The sequence below is a fragment of the Macrobrachium nipponense genome, chromosome 46 (genome assembly GCF_015104395.2).
Source record: "Macrobrachium nipponense isolate FS-2020 chromosome 46, ASM1510439v2, whole genome shotgun sequence".
NCBI classification, from domain to species: Eukaryota; Metazoa; Arthropoda; class Malacostraca; order Decapoda; family Palaemonidae; genus Macrobrachium; species Macrobrachium nipponense.
In genome coordinates this window covers 20,211,682-20,224,622 of record NC_061106.1, presented here as the reverse complement: position 1 = coordinate 20,224,622, position 12,941 = coordinate 20,211,682, and the positions used below count along the sequence as shown (strand labels likewise).

At 46.3% G+C, this 12,941-nt stretch overlaps 1 protein-coding gene across 1 annotated transcript in view; it reads right to left on the bottom strand.

Moving 5' to 3' along the window:
• LOC135214664 (THO complex subunit 6 homolog) overlaps positions 1-12,941 on the bottom strand; it is a 69,084-nt gene that overhangs the window by 16,923 nt on the left and 39,220 nt on the right. Inside the window, exon 2 of the mRNA XM_064249001.1 lies at positions 669-816. Within this exon, the coding sequence (XP_064105071.1) occupies positions 669-816 (148 nt within the window). The remainder of the gene's footprint in view (positions 1-668; positions 817-12,941) is intronic.

The window sequence follows — 12,941 nt, the reverse complement described above, 5'->3', positions numbered from 1 at the left end:
TCACCTGACCTACCTGTAGCGTGTGCCGCGAAATTTGAAATTCTGTCGGAGACGACGGAGTCCTATAGCTAAGTATATATCTGGCAGGGAAGTTGAATGTATAAAATTAAGTATTGAATGGTCCAAATTGTTGTAGTATTTCATTGTTTATAGGTCAATTTAGCTTTATTATGAAATTTACGGGGGTGTTTTTGGAGGGCTTGGAACGGATTAGCCATTTTACATGTAAAATGTGGTCAAGCTACGAAAACCTCATGATACGAAGGGACCTCTGAATGGATTAATTTCGTATCTCGAGGTACTACTGTAAATGATAGAATGATGGGTTTGTATATAAAATTAATCATTAAATGAAGAAATTAAATTTGGCTTGTTAAAGGCAACCCATCAATTATATCACTGTAATTTGTAAAGTAAAAAAGAATAGTATAGGAAATATAGAACACTCAACATGCTGTTGTTTCAGGTAAGAATCGAGAAAAAACATATCGTAAGTAAAAATCAAGGGTTTCCTTGCTTGCTGTGCTACTTATGAATTACATATCAAATCAATCTTTCACCAAAATATAGATCATGTATCAAGATTGCTACTGCAGTACCTTACAATTCTAAGCCTTATGGAAGTATATTCATTATTAAAACAATTCTAGAAATTTACAATAACATACCGTAATTGTACCATTTGTTCCAGTTACACAAAACGCATCTGCACTCATCATAGAGTAAATAGAGTCTGTGTGAGCATTCAAAACATGTGATGGTGACCTTAGGTGATCACCAACTGCTGATTCACGACTGGCACTCCCACTTTTAAGGCTGGAGAAAAAAGAAAGATTAACTGTTATAGTACTTTGAACCAAGAATACAGACTTACAATTTACTGTATTGAGTATATTAAAGTATTATATACCTAATCTTGCAATGCCTTCATTTTTTTTAAATTTCTGGTTCTTGATTCCTTGATACTGCTTACAATTATTGTTAGTCAACTGTATATCTCCATTTTGATTGTCACTAATTTCATCCACAATAATATAAAAAAAAAGCGTAAGTTGTATGCAATCGCTCAACACAAACTATTACCTTGGAAATTGATTTAAATATACTTTTAGTGTTGCTGATGAAGGAAACTGGTGTCGTTTATTGTTTACTAACCTCACATTTCTATCCAACATGATTGGAAACCTTTGGGTTTGGGAACACGGGGGTCTTTTGGGTGGGGGAAGACAATCGGAGAAAGACTGGATATGTTTGTGTTATGAGTGGTTCGGCACATGCACTAGTTATTAGGGAGCCATATGTTTTCATGAAGGGATTGGCTAAGGGCCTATACTAACCTAACCTAACAAAAAGCTCCCATATATAACACTGCGATGCTCGATAGCATTCCAGGATGGCCAGGCAGCATACAATAATATTAGCTCTGAGGTTAATGACACTCAACCAAAAAAAAAAAAAAAAAAAAAAAAAAAAAAAAGCAAAAAAAAAAAAAAAAAAAAAAAAATTTCAAAAAAAAAAAAAAGTCAAAAAATTGCAATGTTCCTAAAACTATACAAACCTGAGGTCCTTTACAATAGGTAGGTAACTAACGGCAGCTGGAACGGTCGTAAGCTTCGAACAAGGGAGTTCGGTAGTTACACTGCCTGTCCGACAGTTGCGCGCGCTGCGCGACTGGGAGGTGAAGAATCACTTTTGGCTTTAGGCCCAGGAAAAATGCAAAGTGAGGGGTGGCATGAGGTGGGGACTATGTGTAAAGACCTCAGGTTTGTATAGTTAGGAAAAATGCAATTTTCGATAAATTGCCACTTGTTCCGATACGTAATACAAAAACCATCGGTCCTTTACAATAGGAAGATTCACTTCTAGGTGGGAGGAATCTGAGTCTTAAGAACAGACTGGTGTTCGCCCAACCTTGGATTCCCTCCCTCCCTGGTTGTAAGAGCAGAGGGAGGGATCCTAGCCTCTGCCCAACTGATCGGTGTATGTACCGCAGGATCAATCGTCAGACCTCTGGACCCAAGTAATAAGAGGGAGGCAAGCGTACCTCTTAAAACTAGCAAGCAAGAACTTGTTCCTATTGCAAGAGGCAATATAAAGTCATGGGTCTGTCTCTTGTTGGCTTCCACTTCCCCCCCTTGTTGGGGGAAGTGGATGATATTCGCTCCTATCCCTAATGAAAGGGATAGGATGGGGCTCGGTCGAGTAGCTTACCTGCATCTCATCCTGCTCCAGCGAAGTGACGACCGCGTCCCTCTGCCCACAGGTAGAGAAAAAGATGAGAAGAGAAGCCAGTCACACTCTCATTCACTCATCCAATCATGCAGTCACACCAGGATTCGATGCTGTTCTGTCCGCTCGGGTGCTGGGTAAGCTACACAATGTGTTGAGCAGCCACCACGGGTCCCAAGGAAAAAGTGTCCAAGGACCTGTGAGCAATATCCCAAAGGTAGAAGGAGGTGAAGGTGGTCTGGTTAGACCAGACCCCTGCCTTCAGGACCTGTGCCACGGAGTTCTTGCGGAACGCAAGGGAAGGACCAATACCTCTGACTTCGTGGGCTCTCGGACGAAGGGTACGGATGTCATCGCTACCATCAGCTTCGTACGCCCTCCTGATTACCTCACGTAGCCAGAAAGAAAGAGTGTTCTTGGATACTTCTTTCTTGGTCACCCCGGTGCTAACGAAGAGGCGTCGACACTCAGGCCTGAGGTGCCGAGTTCTCTTCAGATAGCGCCGTAGCGCCCTCACAGGACAAAGCAGCATCTCATCCGTATCGTTGTCGGTGAAATCCATTAGGGAGGGGATTGTGAAAGACTCGAACCAATCGTCAGGGACCGACGGATTCTGAGTCTTAGCTACAAAGTTCGGGACGAAATCGAGCGTCACAGATCCCCATCCCCTGGTATGTTTAACGTCGAAGGAAAGACCATGAAGTTCGCCTACTCTCTTCGCCGATGCCAGGGCCAGCAAGAAGAGGGTCTTGAGGGTCAGATCCCTGTCTGACGACTCTCGGAGTGGCTCGAAGGGTCTTCGAGTCAGGCTCCTAAGGACGAGAGTCACATCCCACCCCGGGGGCCTGAGTTCCCTGGGTGGGCAAGACCTCTCAAAGCTCCTCATAAGCAAGGAGATCTCGAATGAGTCCGAGATATCCACTCCCCTCAGTTTCAGGACCAGGGCGGCTCTATATCCTTTGACTGTGGGGATGGAGAGGAGCTTGTCTCGGCGAAGAAAAATGAGGAAATCCGCTCCCTGCTGAAGAGTGGCTCTGAGAGGAGATAGACCCCGTCTACGACACCAACCACAGAAGACGGCCCACTTTCCCTGGTACACAGCTGCAGAGGACTGTCTGACATGTCCAGCCATCTCTGTTGCTGCTCTGCGAGAAAAGCCTCTCGCTCGCAAGAGATGGTGGATAACAGCCAGCCGTGAAGATGTAGAGACTGGACTGTCCGGTGGTACCGTTCTACGTGTGGCTGGACGAGAAGGTTGTGCCAAGGGGGAATCTCTCTCGGTGCTTCTGCAGGTCCGGATACCAAATGACCTGGGGCCATTTGGGAGCCACCAGGATCATCCTGAGATTCGGGGTGGCCAGCACTCGGCTGATCACCTTGCGAATCAGGCTGAACGGGGGAAAGGCATAAGCGAAGGGGTTGTCCCATGGGTGTTGAAGAGTGTCCTCTGCAGCTCCCCATGGGTCCGGCACGGCTGAAAAGAAAACCTGAAGTTTCCTGTTGTGCCGGGTGGCGAACAGATCCACTAGTGGACGCCCCCACAGGTTGAAGAGCCTTTCCGCCACATCTGAGTGTAGGGACCATTCAGTCCCTATCACCTGATCCCAACGGCTGAGCTTGTCTGCTATTACATTCCTCTTGCCTGGAATGTAGCGGGGTGACAGCTCTACCGAGTGAGCCACGGCCCACTCGTGCACCTGCAGCGTCAACTGGTGCAACGGGAGGGACACTAGGCCTCCCTGTTTGTTGACGTATGCCACTACCGTGGTGGTTTGAACTGAATTCATTTTTACCTTGTAATCGGTGGTTTTTATCCTTACTGCCATCACAACTGAAACTCCACAGTGCTTATTTGATTGTTATTATACACATTTTGGTCTCAATTCACTCCACATTGCACTTTAAACAAGTTGCTGTTCCTGGTTCCTAAGCGCGCGCGCCACAAACACAGTTACGAACAGCAGACGACGAAAATGATATTGTCATGTTACAATAAAGTTTTATACATACTTACCTGACAGATATATACTTAGCTATAGACTCCGTCGTCTCCGACAGAATTTCAAATTTCGCGGCACACGCTACCGGTAGGTCAGGTGATCTACCGCCCTGCCCTGGGTGGCAGGACTAGGAACCATTCCCGTTTTCTAATCAGAATTCTTCTCTTCCACCTGTCTCCTGCAGGGAGGCTGGGTGGGCCAAAAAAAAAAAAAAAAAAAAAAAAACCATTAATCGTATATATCTGTCAGGTAAGTATGTATAAAACTTTATTGTAACATGACAATATCATTTTTATACATTCAACTTCCCTGCCAGATATATACTTAGCTGATTAGCACCCATTGGTGGTGGGTAAGAGACAGCTAACTACTGAAATAGACAGGTAAACAACATATGTTGTAGGTATTAATAAACCCTTGGTTCCTACCTTATTAGGCTGAAGACTTCGCGGCTACTGCCTTGGAGTCTGCTTAGCCTCAAGAGCCTCAGCGAGATATTGATCTATGGCTAAGAGTTCTTGTGGGTCTGCCAATGGGGTCTTATCCACTTACTCGGCAGAGCCTAAAGGCCTTTGTCATTGGGTGCTATTCCACTAACATGACAATACACCTTGTTCAAGGAGCACAACACCGATCCTGATCACCTGATCCTAACATCCATGTTAGTTCTAAGATTGCAAGGAGTTATCCCCGAACTCCTTACAAACAACAAAAACTCGAAACATAATTACACTTTCATTTTTACAAAATATACAAAAAAAATTTTGTACTCCCCGACCAGCCATACATACCCTTGATCCCCTACCAGCAATGACACTATGCTCCCGTGCGACATCCGTGAGCTTGCTAATAGAAAACCAAGCACTATATCTGACAAGTGGGTTTATGTACGATAAAAACACATTTTAAGGATCAGTCTTTGCTCCAAGACCCAGCACTGTATCTGCTGATACAAATGGACCTAGAGAGAAGCACTTCTCATAGGTCACTCTCACATCCTTCAGATAATGAGATGCAAACACTGAATTGCACCTCAATATGTAGTCTCAATGATATTTTTAAGAGACATATTCTTTTGGAACGCCAAGGATGTTGCTACTGCTCTCACCTCATGGGTCTTGACCTTTAGAAGACCGAAGGATTCCTCCGAGCAGTTCTTGTGAGCGTCCGTAATTACGCTTCTCACAAAGAAAGCTAAGGCGTTCTTGGACATGAGTCTCTTGGGGTTCTTCACCGCACACCAAGACCTTGTTGACAAGCTCCCATCTGTCTCTTCCTCTCTAAATAAAATTTAAGAGCTCTCACTGGACAGAGAGACCTCTCTATCTCTCTGCCTACGAGGTTAGATAGACCTTTTACTTCAAAGCTTCTGGTCCAAGGTTTTGACGGGTTTTTCGTTCTTGCGCCAGAAACATTGTCTGGAACGAACAGATGGCAGCATCTCTTTGAAACCCCACTGTGGAATCTAGAGCGTGCAATTCGCTGTCCTCTTTGGCTGTAGCGAGAGACAACAGGAATAAGCATTTCCTAGTGACGTCGCGGAAGGAAGCCATATGTAAAGGCTCGAATTTATCCGATGAAAGGAATTTCAGGACCACGTCAGATTCAACTAGGTGTTCTAGGAGTTGCTGCTTTTGAAGTTTCAAAGGATCTAATTAGATCGGTTTAGATCTTTGTTGTCTGCAATATCTAGCCCTCGATTTCTAAATACTGAAGACAGCATGCTTCTGTATCCCTTTATTGTTGAGACAGAAAGGTGTGATTCCTCTCTCAGAAAGAGGAGGAAATCGGCAATATTCACTATAGAGGTACTGGAGGAGGACAGCTTCTGACTCTTACACCACCTCCTAAAGACTTCCCACTTCGATTGGTATACTCTTCTCGTCGAAGCTCTGCGGGCTCTAGCGATAGAGCCCGCAGCCTTGCGAGAAAAGCCCCTCGCTCTGACAAGTCTTTCGATAGTCGAAAGGCAGTCAGAGCGAGACCTGGGAGGTTGTGATGAAACCTCTCGAAGTGGGGCTGTGTGTAGATCTGGTCTGTTTTTGGAAGAGATCTGGGGAAGTCCACTATCCACTCCAGTACCTCCGTGAACCATTCCTGGGCTGGCCAAAATGGGGCTATTAGTGTCAACTTCGTGTTCTTTGACGCTACGAACTTCCTGAGCACTTCCCCCAGGATCTTGAACGGGGGAAAGGCCGTAAGCGTCCCACACCCGACCAATCCAGGAGAACGCGTCTATTTGCGAAGGCTCTCGATCTTCCACTAGAGAGCAAAAGATCTCTATTCTTTTGGAGAGGAAACGTCGCAAACAGGTCTATGTGAGGTCTCCCCACAGGGACCAAAGACTTCGACACACTTCTTCGTGTAGAGTCCATTCTGTGGGAAGGACCTAATTCCTCCTGCTCAGTCTGTCCGCTCTCACATTCTTTATCCTTGAACAAATCTTGTGAGGAGAGTTATGCCTCTTTCTTCTGTCTAGGTTAACAGGTGTCTTGTTAACTGAAAGAGGGAGAAAGAGTGCGTGCCTCCTTGCTTGCGTATGTAAGCCAGAGCCGTGGTGTGTCCGAGTTTATCTGTATCACCCCGCTCTGACTATCTCTTCGAAGAACTTTAAGGCTAGGTGTATGGCCACTAGTTCTTTGCAATTGATGTGCCAGGACACCTGTTCCTTTGTCCAGGTGCCTGACACCTCCCTTGCTCCTAGCGTCGCTCCCCATCCCAACTCCGAAGCGTCGGAATATAACACTTGGTATGGGTTCTGCAGGGCAAGCGATACGCCTTCGTTCTTTTTGAAGAGGAAGGATCCACCACTTCAAATGATCTTTTACCTCTTGTGGAAGCGGGAAGATGTCCGAGAGTTGTCCCCGTATTCCAACTCCCACACATTTCAGAAAACTGAAGAGGGCGAAGGTGAAGCCTCCCCAGAGAGAAGAACTTTTCTAGTGAGGACAGGTCCCTAAAAGGCTCAGATAATCCCTCGCTGAACTGTTCTTTCTCTTTAAGAAGCTCAAGATTTTCGACAAACCTCGAGTGATTCTTTCTCGCGAAGGAAATACTCGAAAACCCCCCCGAGAATCCATCTGAATCCCCAGATAGACCAAGCTCTGGCTGGGGATCAGCTGCGATTTCTCGAGGTTCACGAGTAATCCCAGCGATTCTATCATGTTCCTTGTTACTGATAAGTCCTCCAAGCACTGAATCTCCGACTTGGCCCTGATCAGCCAGTCGTCCAAGTAGAGGGAGATGTTTATTCCCTCTAGGTTAAGCCATCTTGCCACATTCGCCATCAGGTTGGTGAATACTTGCGGAGCTGTAGACAGACCGAAGCACAGAGCCCTGAATTGAAAAATCTTGTCTCCTATTACAACCGAAGATATTTTCTTTGAACAATGATGAATGGGAACGTGGAAATACGCATCTTGCAGTCCAGAGAGACCATCCAATCTCCTGACGAAGAGCCGACATTACTGAAGCGGACGTTTCCATGCGAAACTTCTTTTTCTGAACAAAGCGATTCAGAGCGCTTACGTCCAGAACTGGTCTCCACCCCCCCGATGCTTTGGTACTAGAAAAAGGCGATTGTAAAATCCCAGGGAGTGTGGATCCTGCACAAGTTCGATGGCCTCCTTTTCCCACATTTGTTCCACCATTTGAAGGAGAGTCTTTCTCATTACAGGGTCTCTGTACCTCGCTGACAGTTCCCGAGGCGTAGATGTTAGGGATGGCTGTCCTCGAAGGGGATTACATATCCTTTCTTTAGGACCGACACTGACCAAGGGTCGGCTCCCCTTTTTTTGCCCATACTCCTGCAAAGTTCAGGAGTCTGGCGCCCACTGGTGCTTGAAGGAGCAACAAGTCATTTGGTTTTCTTGAAAGGCCTAAAGGAAGACCTTCCTCTCTTGTCAGAGCTCTTCTTTCTGGCAGGGGGACGAGCCGCTGCACCTCCACGAAAGGGCTGCTGAGGAGGACGAGAGTCCTTCTTAATCGCCGACACTAAAGGGCGTCCTTTCTTGGACTTTGTGTTAGTAGGTCCTGTGTCGCCTTCTCAGTTAGCGAGCGAGATATATCCTTGACTACTGAGAAGGAAACAGATGATCCGACAGAGGGGCGAACAATAAAGCAGTCCTCTGGCTCGGAGAAACCCCTTTTGATACTAGGGATCCATATACTGATCTCTTCTTCAGGAGACCAGCACCAAAAAGGGAAGCCACTTCTCCCGAACCGTCCTGTACTGCCTTGTCCATGCAAGACAAGACGCTATGGAGAATCTCTGTTTTTTAAGAAACTCCGGATCTTTAGATTTGTTGGCCCAGAATCTCCGAGTGACCAATCCAGAAAGTTGAACACCTCTAAAGTGACAAAAAGTCCCTTTAGAAAGTGGTTCAACTCCGAAGTGCTCCACGTCGATCTGACCGATCCTAAGGAGTGACGTCTAGAGGCCTCCACTAAATTGGAAAAGTCTGCATCTGCCGAGGCAGGCAGAGAAAGACCCATAGTCTCTCCTGTCCCATACCAAATACCTCTCTTTCCATGTAGTTTGGAAGGAGGCATGCAGAATACCGTCTTTCCCAACTCTTTCTTCTTGTCCATCCAAGAATCTAAAGAATGGAGTGCCTTCTTCATAGATATTGCAGGCTTCATTTTCAGAAAGGCCGAAGATTTTGCCGTAGCCGAGCTCGAAAAGAGAGAACGAGGAGAAGGAGGAGCCGCCGGACTAAGAGAGTCTCCAAACTCTTGTAGCAGTAATGGGAGGCTAAAAGACCTTATAACTCGAGAGTCCCTCATTTGCAGGAGGTTCGTCATCAGACAAAATCGTCTAAACCTCGATCAGACGAAGGAGAAAGCTCACGTTTGGAGGGAGAGTCCTTCCAAGACCTCCTACGATCTGAAGGAGAGGAGCTCCTATTTGGAGAAGATCATAAATTCCAGGAAGACGTCTCCGACTCCTGCCTCCTGGCTCTTGACTCTTGCCTCCTGACTCCTGCCCTCCGGCTCCTGGCTCCTACTCCTGGCCTCCGCCCTCCGACTGTTCCTGCCTCCTGACTCCGGACTCCTGGCCTCCTGACCTCCGGACTCCTGCTCCACCTCCTGATCCTGACCTCCTGACTCCTGCCTCTTGACTCCTGACTCCTGACTCCTGCTTCTTGCCTCCTGGCTCTTGCCTCCTGGCTCCTGCCTGATGACTCCACACTCCTGGCTCTTGCCTTCCTGCCTCCCTGGTTGACTCCTCACTCCTGGCTCTTGGCTCCTGCCTCCTGGGTGACTCCTCGCGTCCTGGCCGGTGCCAGACGTCTGATAGGTTCATCCAGGTTCATACAGGAAACCTCACCTCGAGTAGGAGCATTGATCCTGGCGGAAGATACCTCCATATGTACTGGAGGATCTTTTGATCGGAAGGGAAGAGTCTTTCCTTCTAGGAGGCTCCTTTGACAGAACTCCTACAAAAGACGAAATCTGCTCTTGCATAGCCATCATGAACCTCTTCGTAACCTCCTCTTTATCCTCTTCGGGAGGAGGGGAAGGAGGAGGGGAGGAGTCCATAGCCTCCACCTCCTGCCTCCTTCTCACTCTGGTTGAAAGAATGGCTCTTCTTGCCTTCTTCACTCCCGAAGGAGACTCCTCAGGGAAGTTTTCTGGGCTCGAATCAATCGTCGGAGCCTTCCAACTCCTCTTGAGTGGTCGAGATCGATCTGAATCCCTCCAATCACGTCTCGGAGATGAAGATCCCGACGACGAAAAACACTCACGCAGGACGCTTTTACAATAGCGATCCTTGGCAGTCTGGGGTGTCACAGAAACCGCCGAAGGGACACCTGTCGGTTTTCGACATTCCTTCTCCTCTGGGCATGTGAGCTTGGAAGAGGTCTAGACCTAGGAGCGTTGCTGAGCCGACCAGATGCCCCCTCCACTACACTGGGGACACTCATATCACTGTCCACTGAATAATCACTAGCCTTACCTTGTATGGCAGCCATTTTGTTTTTCCATCAACTTGAAGGCTGCTTTTAGATCCGCAAGTTCTTTCGCTGAATCTACAGGTTCTGCAATAGGAGAAGGGGCTGCAATGGAAGGAGAAGTAGCAATACTTACCCTTGGGGAAGATCCCAAGCTAGGAATTAGTTTCAGATCTCGAACTACTTAAACTTCTATAAGAAGCCTTCCTCACTCTTTCTCTCTCTAACTTTTTTAATAATTAGTTAGATTCTTCCATTCGTTCTCACTCAAATTCTCACATTCCTTGCAAGTATTAGTAAAAGAACATTCATACTCCCTGCAAAACCCTGGCATACCGTGTGAGGGTCTACCGAAGCTTTCGGCAACCTCACCTTACAGCCTACATTCACAAAACGTCTCACAACCATTCCAGAGTCAGACATTTTTAAAGAAAAATCCAAAATCAAGTCCACAAAACAGTCCACAAAAGCGTATGCCATCCAACCAATCCAGATACGTCACCCAAAAGTCGGTCAGAAGATCAATTGCCGGTGAAAAAACAAAAGAAAAACCAATTGAGACGAACCAACAAAACAATGTTGATGGCCCGGGCGACAGAAGAATTCTGATTAGAAAACGGGAATGGTTCCTAGTCCTGCCACCCAGGGCAGGGCGGTAGATCACCTGACCTACCGGTAGCGTGTGCCGCGAAATATGATATTGTTATGATACAATAAAGTTTCATACATACTTACCTGGCAGATATATACATAGCTACGACTCCGTCGTCCCCGACAGAAATTCAAAATTTCGCGGCACTCGCTACAGGTAGGTCAGGTGATCTACGCCCTGCTCTGGGTGGCAGGACTAGGAACTATTCCTGTTTTCTAATCAGATTCTCTCTTCCACTGTCTCCTGCAGGGAGGCTGGGTGTCTTCAATTGTATATATCTGCAGGTAGTATGTATGAAACTTTATTGTATCATAACAATGTCATTTTCAGACATTCAACTTACCTGTCAGATATATACATAGCTGATTGACACCCTTTGGTGGAGGGCAAGAGACAGCTAACTAACTGACTAGACAGGTAAACAACATATGTTGTAGGTATAAATAAACCTTAGTTCCTACCTTATTAGATGGAAGACTTCGTGGCTACTGCCCAGGAGTCTGCTTCATCTCAAGAGCCTTAGCGAGATAGTGATCTGTGGCCAAGAGTTCTTGTGGATCTGTCGATGGGGTCTCTTCCACTTACTCGACAGAACCTAACTGGCGTTTTGTCAATGGGAGCACATCCGCTTATATGACAACACGCATTTTATTTAAGGAGCACACAACCAATCCCGATCACCCGATCCTAACCCGTGTTAGTTCTAAGATTGCCCAAAGAGTTATCCCCAAACTCTTAGCAAACAACCACAAACTCAAAACTCATACATACAAAAATAAAAATTTTGTACCCCTCTAATAGTCAGCTGTCACTCGATTTTCAAATGAAGCGAAGTGAAGGCCGCTTGTGCGACAACTGACACTCCCATGCACCGAAAAACACGAGAACACATCCGACAAGAGGGTTACGTACACAATTTAATGGATTGGTGCTTTCTCCTTTACCCAGAACCGTCTGTGCTGACACAAACGGACCTAAAGAAAAACATTTCTCATACGTAGCTCGCACGTCTTTTAAATAATGAGATGCAAACACGGAGTTGCATCTCCAATAAGTTTGCGTCCAAAATGTTCTTGAGTGACATATTTCTTTGGAACGCCACAGAGGTTGCGATTGCCCTAACTTCATGGGCTCTCACTCTTAAAGATTAAAAGAATCATCTGGAACAATTCTTATGAGCTTCCATAATAACACTTCTAACAAAGAAGGCTAAGGCGTTCTTGGACATTGCTCTCTTGGGGTCTTTTACTGAGCACCAAAGACCTTTTTGCGAAACCCCCCAACTGCTCTTCCTGTCCAGATAAAATTTTAGAGTTCTCTACTGGCAAAGGGATCTTTCTGCCTCTCTGCCCACCAAACTAGAAAGTCCTTTCACTTCGAAGCTCCTGGCACAGGGATTCGAAGGGTTTTCGTTTTTGGCAAGAAAGAGAGACTGAAATGAACAAATTGCAGAGTCTCCTTTGAAGCCAACTCTTGATTCAAGGGCGTGCAACTCACTGACCCTTTTTGCCGTTGCAAGAGACATCAGAAACAAACACTTTCTAGTGATATTACGAAAAGAAGCAGTGTGTAGGGGTTCGAATTCTTCTGAGGATAGAAATTTAAGAACCACATCTAAGTTCCAGCTTGGAACCTTAGGTTCAAGTGACTTTGATGTTTCGAAGGAACGAATGAGGTCGGTGCAAATCCTTATCATTCGTTAGATCTAATCCCTTGTTTCTAAAGACTGCTGACAGCATACTCCTGTACCCCTTAATAGTCGGTACCGAGAGATGCGACTCTCTAAGAAACAGAAGGAAATCCGCAATTTCGGTCACAGAGGTACTGGAAGAGGACAGCTTCTTCGACCTGCACCAGTTTCTGAAAACTTCCCACTTCGATTGGTACACTCGCCTAGTAGATGATCTGCGGGCTCTAGCAATTGCGCTTGCTGCCTGGCGAGAAAACCCTCTCGCTCTGACAAGTCTTTCAGATAGTCGAAAGGCAGTCAGAGCAAGAACGGGTAGATTTTGATGGTACCTCGAAGTGGGGTTTGTTTTGAGCAGATCTATTCTGTTTGGAAGAGAATCTGGGGAAGTCCACTGTCCACTCCATCACCTCTGTGAA